Source organism: Python bivittatus, unplaced genomic scaffold (assembly GCF_059951505.1).
Source record: "Python bivittatus isolate LINGU-HERP-01145 unplaced genomic scaffold, Pbiv_v1 ctg000590_np1212, whole genome shotgun sequence".
Taxonomy (NCBI): Eukaryota; Metazoa; Chordata; class Lepidosauria; order Squamata; family Pythonidae; genus Python; species Python bivittatus.
In genome coordinates, this window is record NW_028277086.1 from 6,557,037 (window position 1) to 6,571,331 (window position 14,295).

General features: G+C 38.4%; 1 protein-coding gene across 1 annotated transcript in view; it reads left to right on the forward strand.

Moving 5' to 3' along the window:
- The window catches only part of COL22A1 (collagen type XXII alpha 1 chain), a 173,695-nt gene that overhangs the window by 118,044 nt on the left and 41,356 nt on the right, over positions 1-14,295 (forward strand). Inside the window, exons 34-41 of the mRNA XM_088148939.1 lie at positions 622-675; positions 1,268-1,321; positions 3,688-3,741; positions 6,170-6,223; positions 7,643-7,696; positions 9,680-9,784; positions 11,463-11,507; positions 13,559-13,636. Of these exons, the coding sequence (XP_088005065.1) occupies positions 622-675; positions 1,268-1,321; positions 3,688-3,741; positions 6,170-6,223; positions 7,643-7,696; positions 9,680-9,784; positions 11,463-11,507; positions 13,559-13,636 (498 nt within the window). The remainder of the gene's footprint in view (positions 1-621; positions 676-1,267; positions 1,322-3,687; positions 3,742-6,169; positions 6,224-7,642; positions 7,697-9,679; positions 9,785-11,462; positions 11,508-13,558; positions 13,637-14,295) is intronic.

Genomic DNA, 14,295 nt, shown 5'->3' on the forward strand with positions numbered 1-14,295 from the left:
GATATTTAGGCTCAGTGAAACCTTTGAGAATAGTAAAATAAATGTCCCCTGTTTATCTGTCCTCTTTCTATTGGGAGGGGGCAGATTTCTGCTACAGCATTTTCCTCCCTACAGATTTTGCATTTTATTGTATTTCCCCCCCAAAAAAATCTGCAAAATGTTCCTAGACTGTTTGGGGATAGAGTGTTAGAGATGGAAGTTCCAGAGAACTTAATGATGCTTAATTTAGGGGAGTTAGTGGAACTTTATTAGCTGTACTCTGTATCCCAGAAAATGACAATTCCAAGCCACTTCTATACTGTTGCCAAGAAAATGACAGGAATTGGTCCATGAAGTCACTACCAGTCAAGCTTCACTCAAGGGAGACTTTATTTTTAACTACTCTCACAAAATATGGAATCGGTCCATGTTCCTGCAAAGCTGCCTGTGGCCATTTAATTAATATGAACGTCAGCTTGGGAACAGAAGAGTCAATTCAGCAACTCAAATGAAGGGACTTGCTAATAGGTTTCCATCTCTTGACAGATAGAGGCTGCTATAATGGAGGTTGCCATGTTCACCACTTCTATCACTCTTTATTTAAATCAAAATACAATTATTTTGTTTTCTATTTTACTCAAGGGAGAACAAGGGCCAAAAGGTGAAAAAGGTGATCGTGGAGAAAGAGGTGAACCCGTAAGCAGATTATTATACTCTTTTTTTTTTTTTCCAGATAAAGCATTCCAAATGAACAGAAAGTTGGAATACAGGCAATATGGTCATTTCAAAAAGAAATTGTAGAGGTAGATAGATAGTAGATGATAAATAGATAATAGATCTGATCTAACTATCTATCTACAGTATCTACTTATGCTTCATTTATGTATCATATATCATGGATGACGCATAGATAATGGGTAAGTAGATAGATCTGTCATATTTACTATTTCTAAATATTGTTTTGGAAAAATAAACATTTATTGTGCATATCAGATTTAAACATTAAACATTAATCAACTAAGATGGATAGCTTTAGGAAAATAAACAGATGGAGTTGTTATTACTATGATTGTGTCGGTCTCTACATTATGAACTGGAACTCCCCTTGTCTGGCTTTCAAAATGTTCAGGTTATGGTGCAGGAGAAGGTGAAGAACCACTTCCAATGCTAAAAGAACATATTTTCCTTAGTTCAAGATAGTCAGTTTCACTGTAGGTAAAAAAAAAAAAATCACATATAACTGAGATCATTTATATGTGTTTCTTTTCCTGCCTCTTCCTTTCTATAGGGAGAACAAGGCGCTCCAGGAGAACAGGGTCCCATTGGACCTGCTGGGCAACAGGTAAGTTCAACCAAAATGAAACTATCGAATGTGTAGTAAACCAGCTCATATATTAGTATGATGCAAACTATTCATAGGGCCACTCCTTAAGGCTTTGATGTGGTTACATTAAAGGCCTCTTGTACTGCCTGAACTGGCAATCCCAACTGAGCTGTCTTCTATGTAGAGATCTGCATGCTCAGACAGTGTGAGGAGGTGGCCATCCCAAAGCTTCAAGAGGACATGGCCATCTCAATGTTTCAAGAAACAGGTAGAATTGATCTTTACAAGGTTTGCAAGATCACATTTATATCATCTATCTATCTATCTGTCTGTCTGTCTGTCTGTCTGTCTGTCTGTCTGTCTGTCTATCTATCTATCTATCTATCTATCTATCTATCTATCTATCTATCTATCTATCTATCTATCTATCTATCTCCCTTCCCATCTGTGGAGTGAAATCAGAGAATGGTTGGAGGATATGGAATGAGCGATGGTATGGAACAGGTCCAGTGGGAATAAATATAGCAATTTTGTATTTACTTTAACCATGTGTACTTTAATGTGCAACTTGTATAGTTTGTTACTCATTCTGATTGATTTTAAGATTCTAGGAACAGCCATTGCTGATCATGTAAGAAGTTTATGTAATCCATGATTTTCCAGTATAGTCAACTGGCTGCTCATGGAAAGTGCAATATAATATTTGTGATCACTCTGAACAGGTTCCCCTGTAACTGATATTCTGAGATATATTGTCTCTGGAAATAACATCTCATCAGAATGAGCAGTTAGTGAGAATCAGTTGTGGATAGATCTCTGAACAGTAGTTTACAACTAGCTGTAGATGCTGGTTGGACTCCTTCAGAAAACTCAGGTACATAGCATTTCTCCTAGACCCATTACTCAGTGAGGAACCTCAGAGGATGTCATTGTACAGGAGTGCATTTTACCACCCACTGCTGGAAAGGATGGACTGAGTACTAGTGACATGTATTGTGTATACTACTAAATATGGTTCAGACATGTTGGTGCAGTTCAGTTGTAATCCAACTACCAGAGTAGTAGTTGGAGCAGCTTAGTCAAGAGGTAAAAATACGACAGCTACGATTGTCACACTATTTCTGAAGCTGATTTAAAGGGCTTCTTTTCTATCTCCTAGTCTTACATTGGGGGGTAACGAGTGACTTGAAAAACTGTGGCAAGTTACAGTACCTGAACCTGACAATACTGAAAGTGAAACCTATTAAGAGTTAGGAACAGATCCTTCACTTAATTCCTTTTGGAGAACCTTAAAAGAACCAACATGTCGAGATTGGAAGGGACTTTGGAGATGGTTTGGAGCATTTTTCTCTAATAATTTTTACTCAGCTATTGAGGGAAGTGTTTTAGTTTGATATTTTTTTTAAAAAAAGCTTTAATGCTTTAATAAATTAGCTAAACCTGGCTTTAGCTTTGATTTTTTAAAATAGAAAGCTAACTTTTGATGGATATTTTTTACCAGCAGTCTGGAAACATTTGTAATAAACTAGTAAATTATGGAGGATACATTAAGTGTGTTCTTGGGGCAAAACCATTTATTTTTCCAAAAGAATCTGTAGCTGGGAGATCAGCCAAAGATGGTAAAATTTGTCTTGACTATTTGTGGCCCTGGGAAGCACCAAATCTAGGAGATTCTCAAACTATGTAACTGACTTTAATGGAAGGATAATTCTTTTCTGACATATTTCTATACCTCCATCCTAATCATCAGATTTATGCAACCAAACCTACCATTTACATGTTGCTTTTCCATTGTATCTGTGAAGGAACAAATTTATACACTACATGAAAGCCTCTAATTGCAAGAAAGGGGGAACTGATAATAATAATAAGAATTGAACATTCATAAATATAGAAAGTCATATTTATGACATGTGTATGTTTGTGTGTATGATTTCTGAATTTTTGTTTCTGAACTTACACCAATTATCTATGTCTTCTCCTTGGTTGGCTAGGTGGTAGGAGACACCAACGACAATATAGCTTTTATTTGTTATCCAGATGTTCTTCACACATTGTCAAGTTCATTCATATGCTTTGCTGAGCAGGAATGAATATTCTTAATACTTCTTCCTTTCTATTGTTTCTGTTCCTTTTGAACAAATGGTATCCTTCAAAGTCAGATGATAAAGACAGAGTCATTTGTCCTGGGTATCTCAGCTTGATGTTCAGGAGTTGTTATCTTTTAGTGAATGAAACCAAGGAGCAACATTGCTTTCCTTCAACCATTAAAGCTCCTTGAACAGCTATTTTGGCATGGGGGCAATTTGATTTATTCACTGCCTGAACTTCTGCATATTTGACCTTTCTACCTACCAGACTGAATCCTTGTTTCTTTTCTTTAGGGTTTGAAAGGGCAAGAAGGAACAGTAGGTCAACCTGGACCTCCAGGAGAAATTGTAAGTAACTGCCTTAAGAACAATTTTTCCAGGTAAATAAAGGTGTAACAAATCCTTGGATACATAAGAGCATTTCCATAGCTGAACCTGCACTTTTTGATTTTCAAGACATATGGATTAGGAATCATCATCATGTAATGCATTCAGATATGATTCAGCAGCCAAATAGAAATCAGTTGTCAAGGAATACAGTAAGTAAATAGAAAAAGTCTATTGAGAAGTGCTGGGCTTGGACAAAAGTCCCATTCATTTCATTGGGGTTTACATAGAAAAAAAAATCCTTTTAGTGTTTGACCTAAAAGCTTTGACCTACTCAATTTTAATAATTATTGCTTTATATTTTTAAGGTGATTGTTTTTATATTTATTGTTTTACCGGATTGTCATAAACCACCCAGAGTCACTTCTTGTGAATGGGGAGCCATATAAATTTGATAAATAAATAAATAGCTCCTCTGGCTGCTTTGACATGGTGAAGAGTTTAAATCAACAAGTGTATTTTTCTAAGTTTTCTCAGTTTTTCTAAGTTTTCTCAATTATAGTGGCAATGAGTGCACCATTGGGAGACTTGAAAGAACAGGTTAGGGATAGATTGTCTTGGAGAAAATCTATCTGTGTGGTTGCTAGAAGTTAAAAACGACTTGGTGGCACATAATCAATCAAATCAATTTTTCTAAGTTTACAATTCTGGTCCTTTGACTATGCCCCCCCACCATTTTGTTTTCTTAGTCTAGAGCTTATATTGCTACTGTCTACCTAGGCCTCCTGTGATTTTTAAGTGTTCATGTGTGCAAAGTACAGAATGTCCAGATAAGATATAGACCACACAACTGCACTGTCCATAACTGTTTGTCAAAAAGAATTGTAATCAGGGCTTACTGCCAATTTGTGAATAATAATAATAATAACAACAAACAACGGCATGACAAAGTAACAACAATGGTGCATTGGAATATCTGCAGGACATACCATTTGCCTGCAAGCAAGAACTGGTGGGACCACAAAACAGACAAAGTAACAGAAAATGAAGAAGCAAAAGTGCTCTGGGGCTTTAGAATTCAAACAGACAAGCACCTGCCACCCAACACCCCAGACTTAACAATTGTTGATAAGACAAACAAGTCTGGATAGTGGACATTGCAATACCTGGAGACCGCAGAAGAGAAGAGAAAGAACTGGAGAAAATCACAAAACCTAAAGACCTGCAAATAGAAGTAGAACAACTATGGCAAAAGAAAGCAAAGATAGTACTGATAGTTATAGGTGCCTTACATGCAATCCCAAAACATCTGGAGCACCACTTGAAGACCATTGGCATTGACAAAATCACCATCAGTCAATTGCAAAAGGCAGCTTAACTTGGAACAGCTTATATCCTGCACAATACCTTTAACACCATCAAACAACAACATCTGCCTATCCCAGGTCCTTGGGAAGGACTTGATAGGTGGATAAAAATGCCAAATCCAGTCTAAACATCTGACTGACTGTGCAACCAACAATAACGCAAGAGCTTTTCTGGATTAGGCGAAGGAGCCCATCTAGTTTAGCATTCTGTGTCATACACTGGCCAACTGGATGTGTTGTTTTTGAACATGGGCAACAGGGGTATCTGAGGTATTGTGAGGTGGCCACTGGTGTACAAGTGAATGGGCTGTTTTTTTTTAATTTGCACAGTTATCTCTTCTGTGGTCTGCAACCTCCCTGGGTTCCTACAGTTCCATTCAATCCTGCAGGAAGACCTCATGGGGTGGCTCTTTCTGCTTCCCAATTTGAAACAGCCAGGGAGATTAAAGATCAATAGAAAGTTATGTAATTGTAGTAGTCGTATTACTAATACTATAAAAAGAGCAGCAGCAACATCCTTTACTACCAGCAACAATCAAGTACGTTCAAAAATCCCATCAGGAAATTAAAATGAAATACTCAAAGCACCCTGAGAATATTATAATAAAATGGAAGCCTCAGGGACACAGAAATTGCAAACACATTTTAGACATAGCATTAGTTCATACTTAATGTGTAATCAGAACTGTAAAAAGAGACTCCCCAACCAATTTTTTTTTTTTAATGAGAAATATACTCCTGGACTATTTAGTATGGCTGAACTGGGAAATTCTCCCTTATTCAACACGTATGTGTTGACTTGCAAAGCTTGTAGAATTTCATCTAAATGTCATTGCAGTATTGATATTGGGAAGAGACACAGTGAATAAATATAGCGAACGAGCATAGCATGAAGGCTACGTAAGAGTCGCCTCCTTTCTTTTGTTTATGGGGGGAGTCTGTGGGAGTTGGGCGGCCAATTAATTTCAATAAATAAATTTTAAAAATTAAAAAATTAAATAACATTGAGACTGACTTTACATAAAAGTCAGGTTTAAGCACCAAATATTCTTCAAAACTGTGGCTATGATTTATTTCAACAGGGTACCCCTGGACCTGCAGGACCCCCTGGACCACGCGGTTTGCCTGGAAATGTGGTGCGTAAACAATGTCAAGGAAACAGCTACTTAGGTGACAGAAGAGTAGCTCTGAATGTGATCACCAGCTGAATAACCACTGGCTTTCCTGATGGCTCAGGTTCATCACATTTGAAGGGGGTGTAATTTTACCCCCATCCACTGCACCCATAACTTGCACGACTTCTCCCTTGAGACCTGCTGTTTCTGCCTTATTAGTTAAATACAGGAGCAAGGGTGCATTGTACTGGCATTTGGGAACTATTGCATCTGAAAATGTGCCAACAAGCTGGGAATCTATCAGTAGGCTTTGATGAAAATGGCCAGATATTTGGAGAAACTCCATTAGCTTTATTAGACTTCATAGAATCATAAAAATCTAGGATTCAAAGGGGCCACTGAGGCCACTGAATCCAATCCTGTACTCCAGTGTTTCTCAACCTTGGCCAGTTGAAGATGTGTGGATTTCAACTCCCAGAATTCCCCAGCCAGGATGGCTGGGTGGGAAATTCTGGGAGTTGAAGTCCACACATCTTCAACTGGCCAAGGTTGAGAAACACTGTTCTACTCATTGCTGAAATGCCAGTACAAGGATCCTGGATAGGTAGCTGTCTAGATTTTTGCTTCAACTCATCTAAGGAAGGGGTGCCCAACACCTTTCTTGTGGTCTGTTGAACTGTTCTTAGGGTTCAGAAGTTTTTCCTAACACACAGTTGGAATCTACCTTCTCTAACATAACTGCAAGGAACATGTTTCCTCAAGGTGCTCTGAGATATTTCTCTTGCTGTTTCAACTTGGTGCCATTTCATGGGAACAAGTCATCTTTCCAAAAAAAGAACAGGAACTTTCTGTACAAAATGATCCTTGCTGTTTCTTATCTCTTTTCTCTCTGCTTCCAAAGAGAGATGGGCTTTTGTTTCACTCTTTTTGAAGGAGGGTCAGATTCTCTGAAAATGAATTGAGCTCCATTGTAAACATAAAAGACACAAAGCTATATTTTACTTCAACATGCAGCTGCAAGGCTGTTTCTAATTGCTCTTGGATGAAAAAGGGCTGCCTTTGTTCTACAATATAGCTTACAAATATTTATTATAAACAGTTTTGCGATATTGTTAATGGGAAGTGATACACAAGTGTTATAAAGAAATACACGTGGAATATTTAATAACATTTCCATGATATAATATTCACGAAAGTTAAAATGATGATGCCAACAATTTCCATGTTTGCCTTCCAGTGAAAAACATGAAGCTTCTGAAATACTCTGATATCTCAGGAGCATTATCATCTCAGGAGAAAAATAAGCATGAAACTCGTTTCATGTGTATGGTTGCAAATAATCTGTTTAACCCTTCACTTGCCTAAATCAAGCCCATACAATTCACAATCCCCCTGTTCCAAAGCAAAGTTGGAATTGTTGCATATATTTTTTCTTTACAGGGTATACCGGGAGGCCCTGGTCAGCCAGGAAGTGATGGACCAAAAGGAGAACAGGTGAAAAGCTGGATCCACAGCTAAGGTGTAATGACTATTAGCAGGAGGGAAAGGGTGAGGGGTAAATGTTGAAACAATTATAACATCATCAAATGCCATGTCTTATGTACTTGCATCAAACATTGTGATGTTAGTACATAACAGTAGCAGTTGCGTGATGCAATTACCATGTTTGTGTTATCATTTGGGCATCACCGGGGCTTGCTGAAGATACTGCTTAAATAATATGTAATCCGTGTTATGCATTATTTGAAGGATTTACCTGTACACGCTTGTATCTCTTCCACTTGATGTTGTGTGTGTCCAATACTCTCCTGTAGTAGGCTGAACAGCAGCAAGCGGGGTAGCAACTAGTATACTTCTAACAGTTTTATTAGCTGAGCCGTAGCAGATAATGTTAGAGCTGTGGGCTGTAAATTAGGCAGAGAAAGCTCCATAGAGAAGATACCCCGTCTTGTAGTTTGTAGCTGTGGTTTAAACACAGCCGAGAAGAGAAAGTCTGTTGCAGTCTGATCGTATGGGGCAGTGTTTCTCAACCTTGGCAACTTTAAGATGGGTGGACTTCATTGCTGGCTGGGGAATTCTGGGAGTTGAAGTCCACCCATCTTAAAGTTGCCAAGGTTGAGAAACACTGGTCTCAGGCCAAAGAAGTCACAATATCCAGTCCAGGGATTATAAACCAAACAACTACTTATAGGACAAGGAATCAGGAGAAACCAAGAATGTGAAGCCAGAGGAATGCAGGTCTGGTAGTAGAAAGCTGTTTCCAAAAGAGGAAGGGACTTGATGGAGTTTGAGCCCTTGCCTAATTAGAGGATTTAATCCTCCTCCTTTCAAGGAGGTATGCCAATATTAGCCTGCTTAGCCCTCCTTAACTAGCAATGTGTTTTAGGGTCTGCATGCTCCAGAGTTGAAGATTCAACTCCTTATTCTCCAAATTGGTATTCATTTGCATTGGGTCTGAGTTGTCATTCCCAGGTGGCTGATGCATATTTGCTGCCTGAAAATCTGCCTCTTCAACCTCAGAATCAGAGAAATCCATGATACGTACTTACTCTTGCTAGCCTCTACATGGGCAGCCAAGTGCCTGCAATGAAGGGGGCTTAGGATTTCGATTTACAAGTCCTGAAATCATGTGCTGTTACGATACTGGTTCCACTAAGCCATGGGCTTCTGCAGGGATGATAAGGGAAGGCAAATGAGGACACGTGTCTGATGATCTCATCATGCAAATGGCACGACCTGCATATTTAGAGTCATGAACTCATTATATATTTGTGCCGTTTGGAATGACATCATCACACAAATGTGTGTGTGTTTGAGGTCATCATGGCTTGTTAAGAATGATCACTGTTCTTGGCCAATGTTTCCTGCATCACTCCTGTGCCATTACCTTCAAAGCCATGTAGATGGTAGTGAAAAGTTAGGGCATATCCAAATCTTCCAGGTCAGTTTGGGGATTTAGCACCAATGAGGCATTTCAGACCTGGGGAAAGAAAGGGAGATTATAGTAGAGCACAAAATAAAGACCACTTGCCAAAGACCACTTAAGGATGTGTTCCCCAAGTGGCCTACACCCTCTCCTTGAACATGAAGAAAATGACAAAGAGCTCCTCATTCGTGGTCATTTTAGTGTCTATTTCCTTGTCATGCAGGTAGGGTGGATAAAGGATGGATAAAGAGAAGGAATTCCATCCTTGAAGGAAAGCTGGTACAAAGAGGCTATTAAAAATGCATGTGATGTAAAGAAGTGTTTGCAATCCAAATACTAAAGTGCTTAGATTGGTTTCCACAAGGTCTTTAGGAGAAAGTTCTAGATTTTTTCCTTGGGTTCTCTATATAGGAGGAGCAGGTGGTGTGCAATCCATAGTCACTGCCAGTCTGAGTGAAAACTGCAGAAGTTGATTAATAAAATTGGTAACAGGCACTGCCTGTCTCGTAGCCTCTCCTAATCATCACCTAGTCCCACTGTCCTTTCTGCAGGGAGATCCTGGCAAGGAAGGAAAAGCAGGTCCACCTGGACCTCCAGGTGAACGAGGAGCTCTTGGAGAACCTGGATTACCTGGAAAGGGTCGAGATGGAGAAAGGGTAAATCCAATTCCTAAACTATTTATGTAAGCAGATACTTGCCATAGTTGGAATGATCTGATCAACCCAGTTTACTTTTTGTTTTGTGAGTTGTAATTGTATTCTACAGTATTCTCTACTTTGTCATTGGTTTACCTGAATCAGTTTTTTGTTTTTTTAATGTAATAGCTGCATTTTCAGCTGGCATCTCTTCTCCTATGAACTGTTTAGGAACATGCCAGGAACATACTATGAGGAAAAAGCATATTAAAGGACTATGTCAGAAATGTTGCTACTATTATTTATTTGTGTCAAGTTTTCATTTGATTGGATCACCTATATCCTTCTTCATCCTTTAATTTGATTAGATCACATATATCCTTCTGCATCGGGAAGACAATACAGTATGTTGAACAAATGGTGAAATTACCCATGAAAGCCCAAAAGCTTGGGTGCTCAGGGGTACTCTGCAAACACAATTAGGCAATCTTCTTTGTAATCCAACAACTGTGTTTGCCGGTGATTTAGTGACTGACTTAGCTGATTTTCTGGGTTCATGGAGTACACTGAATCATCAACTAATCCAATAGGTTGGGTTTGTACAAGTTATTAAGCCATACCTACACATACACATACACAAACTTAAGTAAAGTTAAAATTAACCAAGCGTGATATGTGCAAACAGAATCTATGTGTAAATTTGGAGGAAGAGAATTTCTTAAGCACCCCATACAATAGACTCTAAAAGCAAGGTAACTATTGGAAGATTGCAGATTACATATTAACTAGGCTTTTATGAAGCAAACAAAACTACCAGGGGAAGCCTAAAGGAATTTGAGGGAGTGGCACGTAGGAAGGGAAAGTACCTTTGATATGTCCTCCTTCCAAAAGAGGCCATGTAATTACTTCCTTAAACTTAAAACATTCATGAACATTCCAGAAAGGGGCTCTATTATGCAGGTAAAATAATTTCCTCGATTCAAAGCTGAATTCCTCCTAATTAGGTTTCTTAAGAATACAGGTAGTCCCTAGTTTAAGAACGAGTTTTGTTCGCAAGGTCTGTCCTTAAGTCGAACTTCATGGCTTAGTTGACAGAACACAACATGTTGGTTGGCTGACGTGGTTTGAGTAGTTTGTGCATCTGCGTGGCATCGTCTTTGTCTGTTATATGAATTGGACTATCAAGTCAAGCAATCAAAGTACGCATTTCTTTGGGAATACCATGTATTCTGTACATAGTAATATAGTACACCTCAATATAATGGACCATTTGGGGGTGCTATATATTACTTCCGAATGTCTGTTAAATTCGAAAGTACTGTATGTTGACTGCATTAATTTATGTAATTTCTCTAATGACATACATATAACGAAATTTAATGTAAATATAAGTGCCCTATCCAGACTATTTTGAATAAACTTGTCCATTATTTCAGGGGAGAATGTCCAAACAGAAGTGTTCTCCATTGCAGCCAAATTCTGTTGAATTGAGAGTTTCTTTGCAATATATTACCCCAGGTTTAGGAGTTATGATTTGCCCTTTGTAAATGGGTTCGCCACATCTCTGTTCTTGAGGATGAGCAGACCCACAGCTGGAATTCATGTTCTTTTTCAGAGGTCTAATAAATGGATGTATGGAGCCTGGTTTTCCAGTCGGGAAGATCATGTTGATATCTTTTACATTTGTGTACTTTTCTAGGGTGAAAGAGGTCCACCAGGTTTACCTGGACCCTTTGGGCATAAGGTAAGCATCTGCTTGGCCATTCTATTATACACTAAGGACTGATCTGCATTTCCTGCTTGGAGAGGAACAAGACTGGCCACAGATTATTTCAGGAGGACAGGAATGGAGGATGTCATCGGTTTGCCCCTACATTGCTCAGACATGATCTCTGCATCACATGTAGTGCTTTCCCACCTCTGCTGCTGCGAACAATGCTGTTCAGTCCATCTCTGGTCACTGCTGGGCTTCTGGCCATGAAAAGTTGGACATTACGCCTGCCTGCCTGCCTGCCTGCCTGCCTGCCTGCCTGCCTGCCTGCCTGCCTGCCTGCCTGCCTGCCTTCCTTCCTTCCTTCCTTCCTTCCTTCCTTCCTTCCTTCCTTCCTTCCTTCCTTCCTTCCTTCCTTCCTTCCAAGAGTTCTGTCAAGTTTCCTTTTCAGGCCAAGGGATAGGAAATGCTATGAAACTGTTGCCCTTCTTTTTTTCACCAGTTTTCAGAAAAACCTTCCATCTGTGGGGGAAGAGAGGGGAATCCATCAGTCAGGGACTATGATTATAGTAGTACAAAATGCCTGGCCATCATTGTAGCAAAATGGAGGAAGGGATTGAAATCTGGAAAAGGATTCTTAAACCAACTTCATTTGCAACCATTTACACATGGAAGAGAAACAGCTGACAGATGCAATGCAGAAAAGCCCTAATTTTGTAATAGAGGACAACATTCAACATACAGCTATACAACATTTGGGGGCTGATAATGAAATTTGAGTGTCCTCTTTTTAAACTGGAACCTATTTTTAATTACAAGATAGAAAGCCATTTCAAAGAAAAGTTTGTTAATGCAAATATTGTTTTAAAGGTGAATGGTTTCATCACAGCTGAAACTAAATTTTGCACAAATTTGAACTTTGGCTGAATGATTTAGTTTGGATTCCATTCTATTTTTATGTGGAGCTTGAGTAGTAATAGATACAGCCTGCTTTAAAATATGAAAAGGAATAGTGTAAATCTTTCATCTTTGTGATAATTTTTCAGTTACATCATGCATTGTCAAATAAATTCAGCGCTTTCACTATGGTGAAATATGGATCTTATATGTTCATAGCAATGCAAGATAAATTCATTTTGTTTACATTTCAGTGTAGCCATATCCAAATACTATAACAGTTCACCAAACCTATATAGGAACTGGAACAAAATTATTTTTTCTCCTAAATTTTGCAGTAGTTTAGAAATTAAAAGAGAAAGAAGGAAATGATGATGATGATGTATTCTATCCTTTTTGCCCAGTAAGGAAAGTATACATAATCATTTTAGGGGAAATTATTTGCAAAAAAGTATGTTTAAAGAGACATTCATGTAAAGTGCCTGAATGTACAACTCTTTATATTTGTACAACTCTTTGTAGAAATAAAAATGAAATATAGGAACGAGATGGAATTGCTTTAAAAGTGGAAAGATGAAACACCAAGTAAAAATCATTTTAATCCAATCTATCCATCCCTACTTCTATTTCTTTATTTTATTTCTTTCCTTTTTCTCTAGCATCTAGCAGGATGAATTTCACACTCAAATGAATAACCCAGTCAGAATCCTTGACAGCCATTTTTTTTGTGGGAGGGAGGGTACCTTCAAGTCACTGTTGACTCCTGGTGACTGCCTGGACAAGTCCCTGCACTTTTCTTGGCAAGATTTCAGAAGTGGTTTGCCCTTGTCTCCTTCCTAGGGCTGAGAGAGAGGGACTGGCTCAAGGTCACCCAGATGGCTTCATGCCCAAGATGAGACTATAATTCACAGTCTGCTGGTTTTTAGCCTGGTGCCTTGGCCACTACACCAAACTGGCTGTACATTAATAATAACTTGGAAATATTTAATACACAGTCTAAATTTGATAAGTACTTTTGAAAAGGAGTAGAATCACATATTTCCTTTCATTCTCCTCATAACTCATAATCCAACGAGACCATGAGGAGAAGACTATGTCCTAACATAAGATGGATATAACATGGTCATCACAATAGGTCTAGAAAACAAATTCCTTTATTGAAACATACATTAACCTGTCTTTGTTAGGGAGATCGAGGTGCCCCAGGTGTTCCAGGACAACCAGGAGACAGAGGAGTCCCAGGCATTGGACTTTCAGGATCACCAGTAAGTACGAAACATATTGCCCTTTAATCTGTGATGAACCTCAAAGAGTCTTTGAAAAGTGGATCATGTTTGGCATTGTGATCTGAGCAAGGAGGATATTCACACACATTATTATTGAGTTACCTATGCATCTCTCTGCATCTCCACCAGAACAAAACAACGATGCTGATTATCTGACTGATAAAGGATTTGCTATGACTATTTATTCCTTTTTTATCCTGCATCTTTAACATTTTCCAGGTAGCTTCTATTATTATCAGTGGTAGCATTAATATTAAAAACCAAGCAAATGGCATCATTAACTGTAAGATTAAAACTGTAATGCAGAAAATTTACCACAGATAAAGCAAAAAGAGACCAAACATTATCCCTGGGAGAATCTATCAAATTCTGATTCAAATCATTGATTAGATTTGCAAAATAAATTCCATTTGATTTAGTCATTCCTACTACATTGTCAAATTGGTTTTTTTTGAGGGGGGGACTATTTCTGCTCATGTGTAGGAGCATCCAAATCAATTTGGAAACATCTGAGTTGATGATTTAAACAGACTTCTGGATTTTATTTGGAAAGTCAATTCAGTTCAGATGCTTAATCAGATTGTCTTCAAATTACATCTCCAACCTGAATGTTTAAAAATCTGTAACTAATTATAACT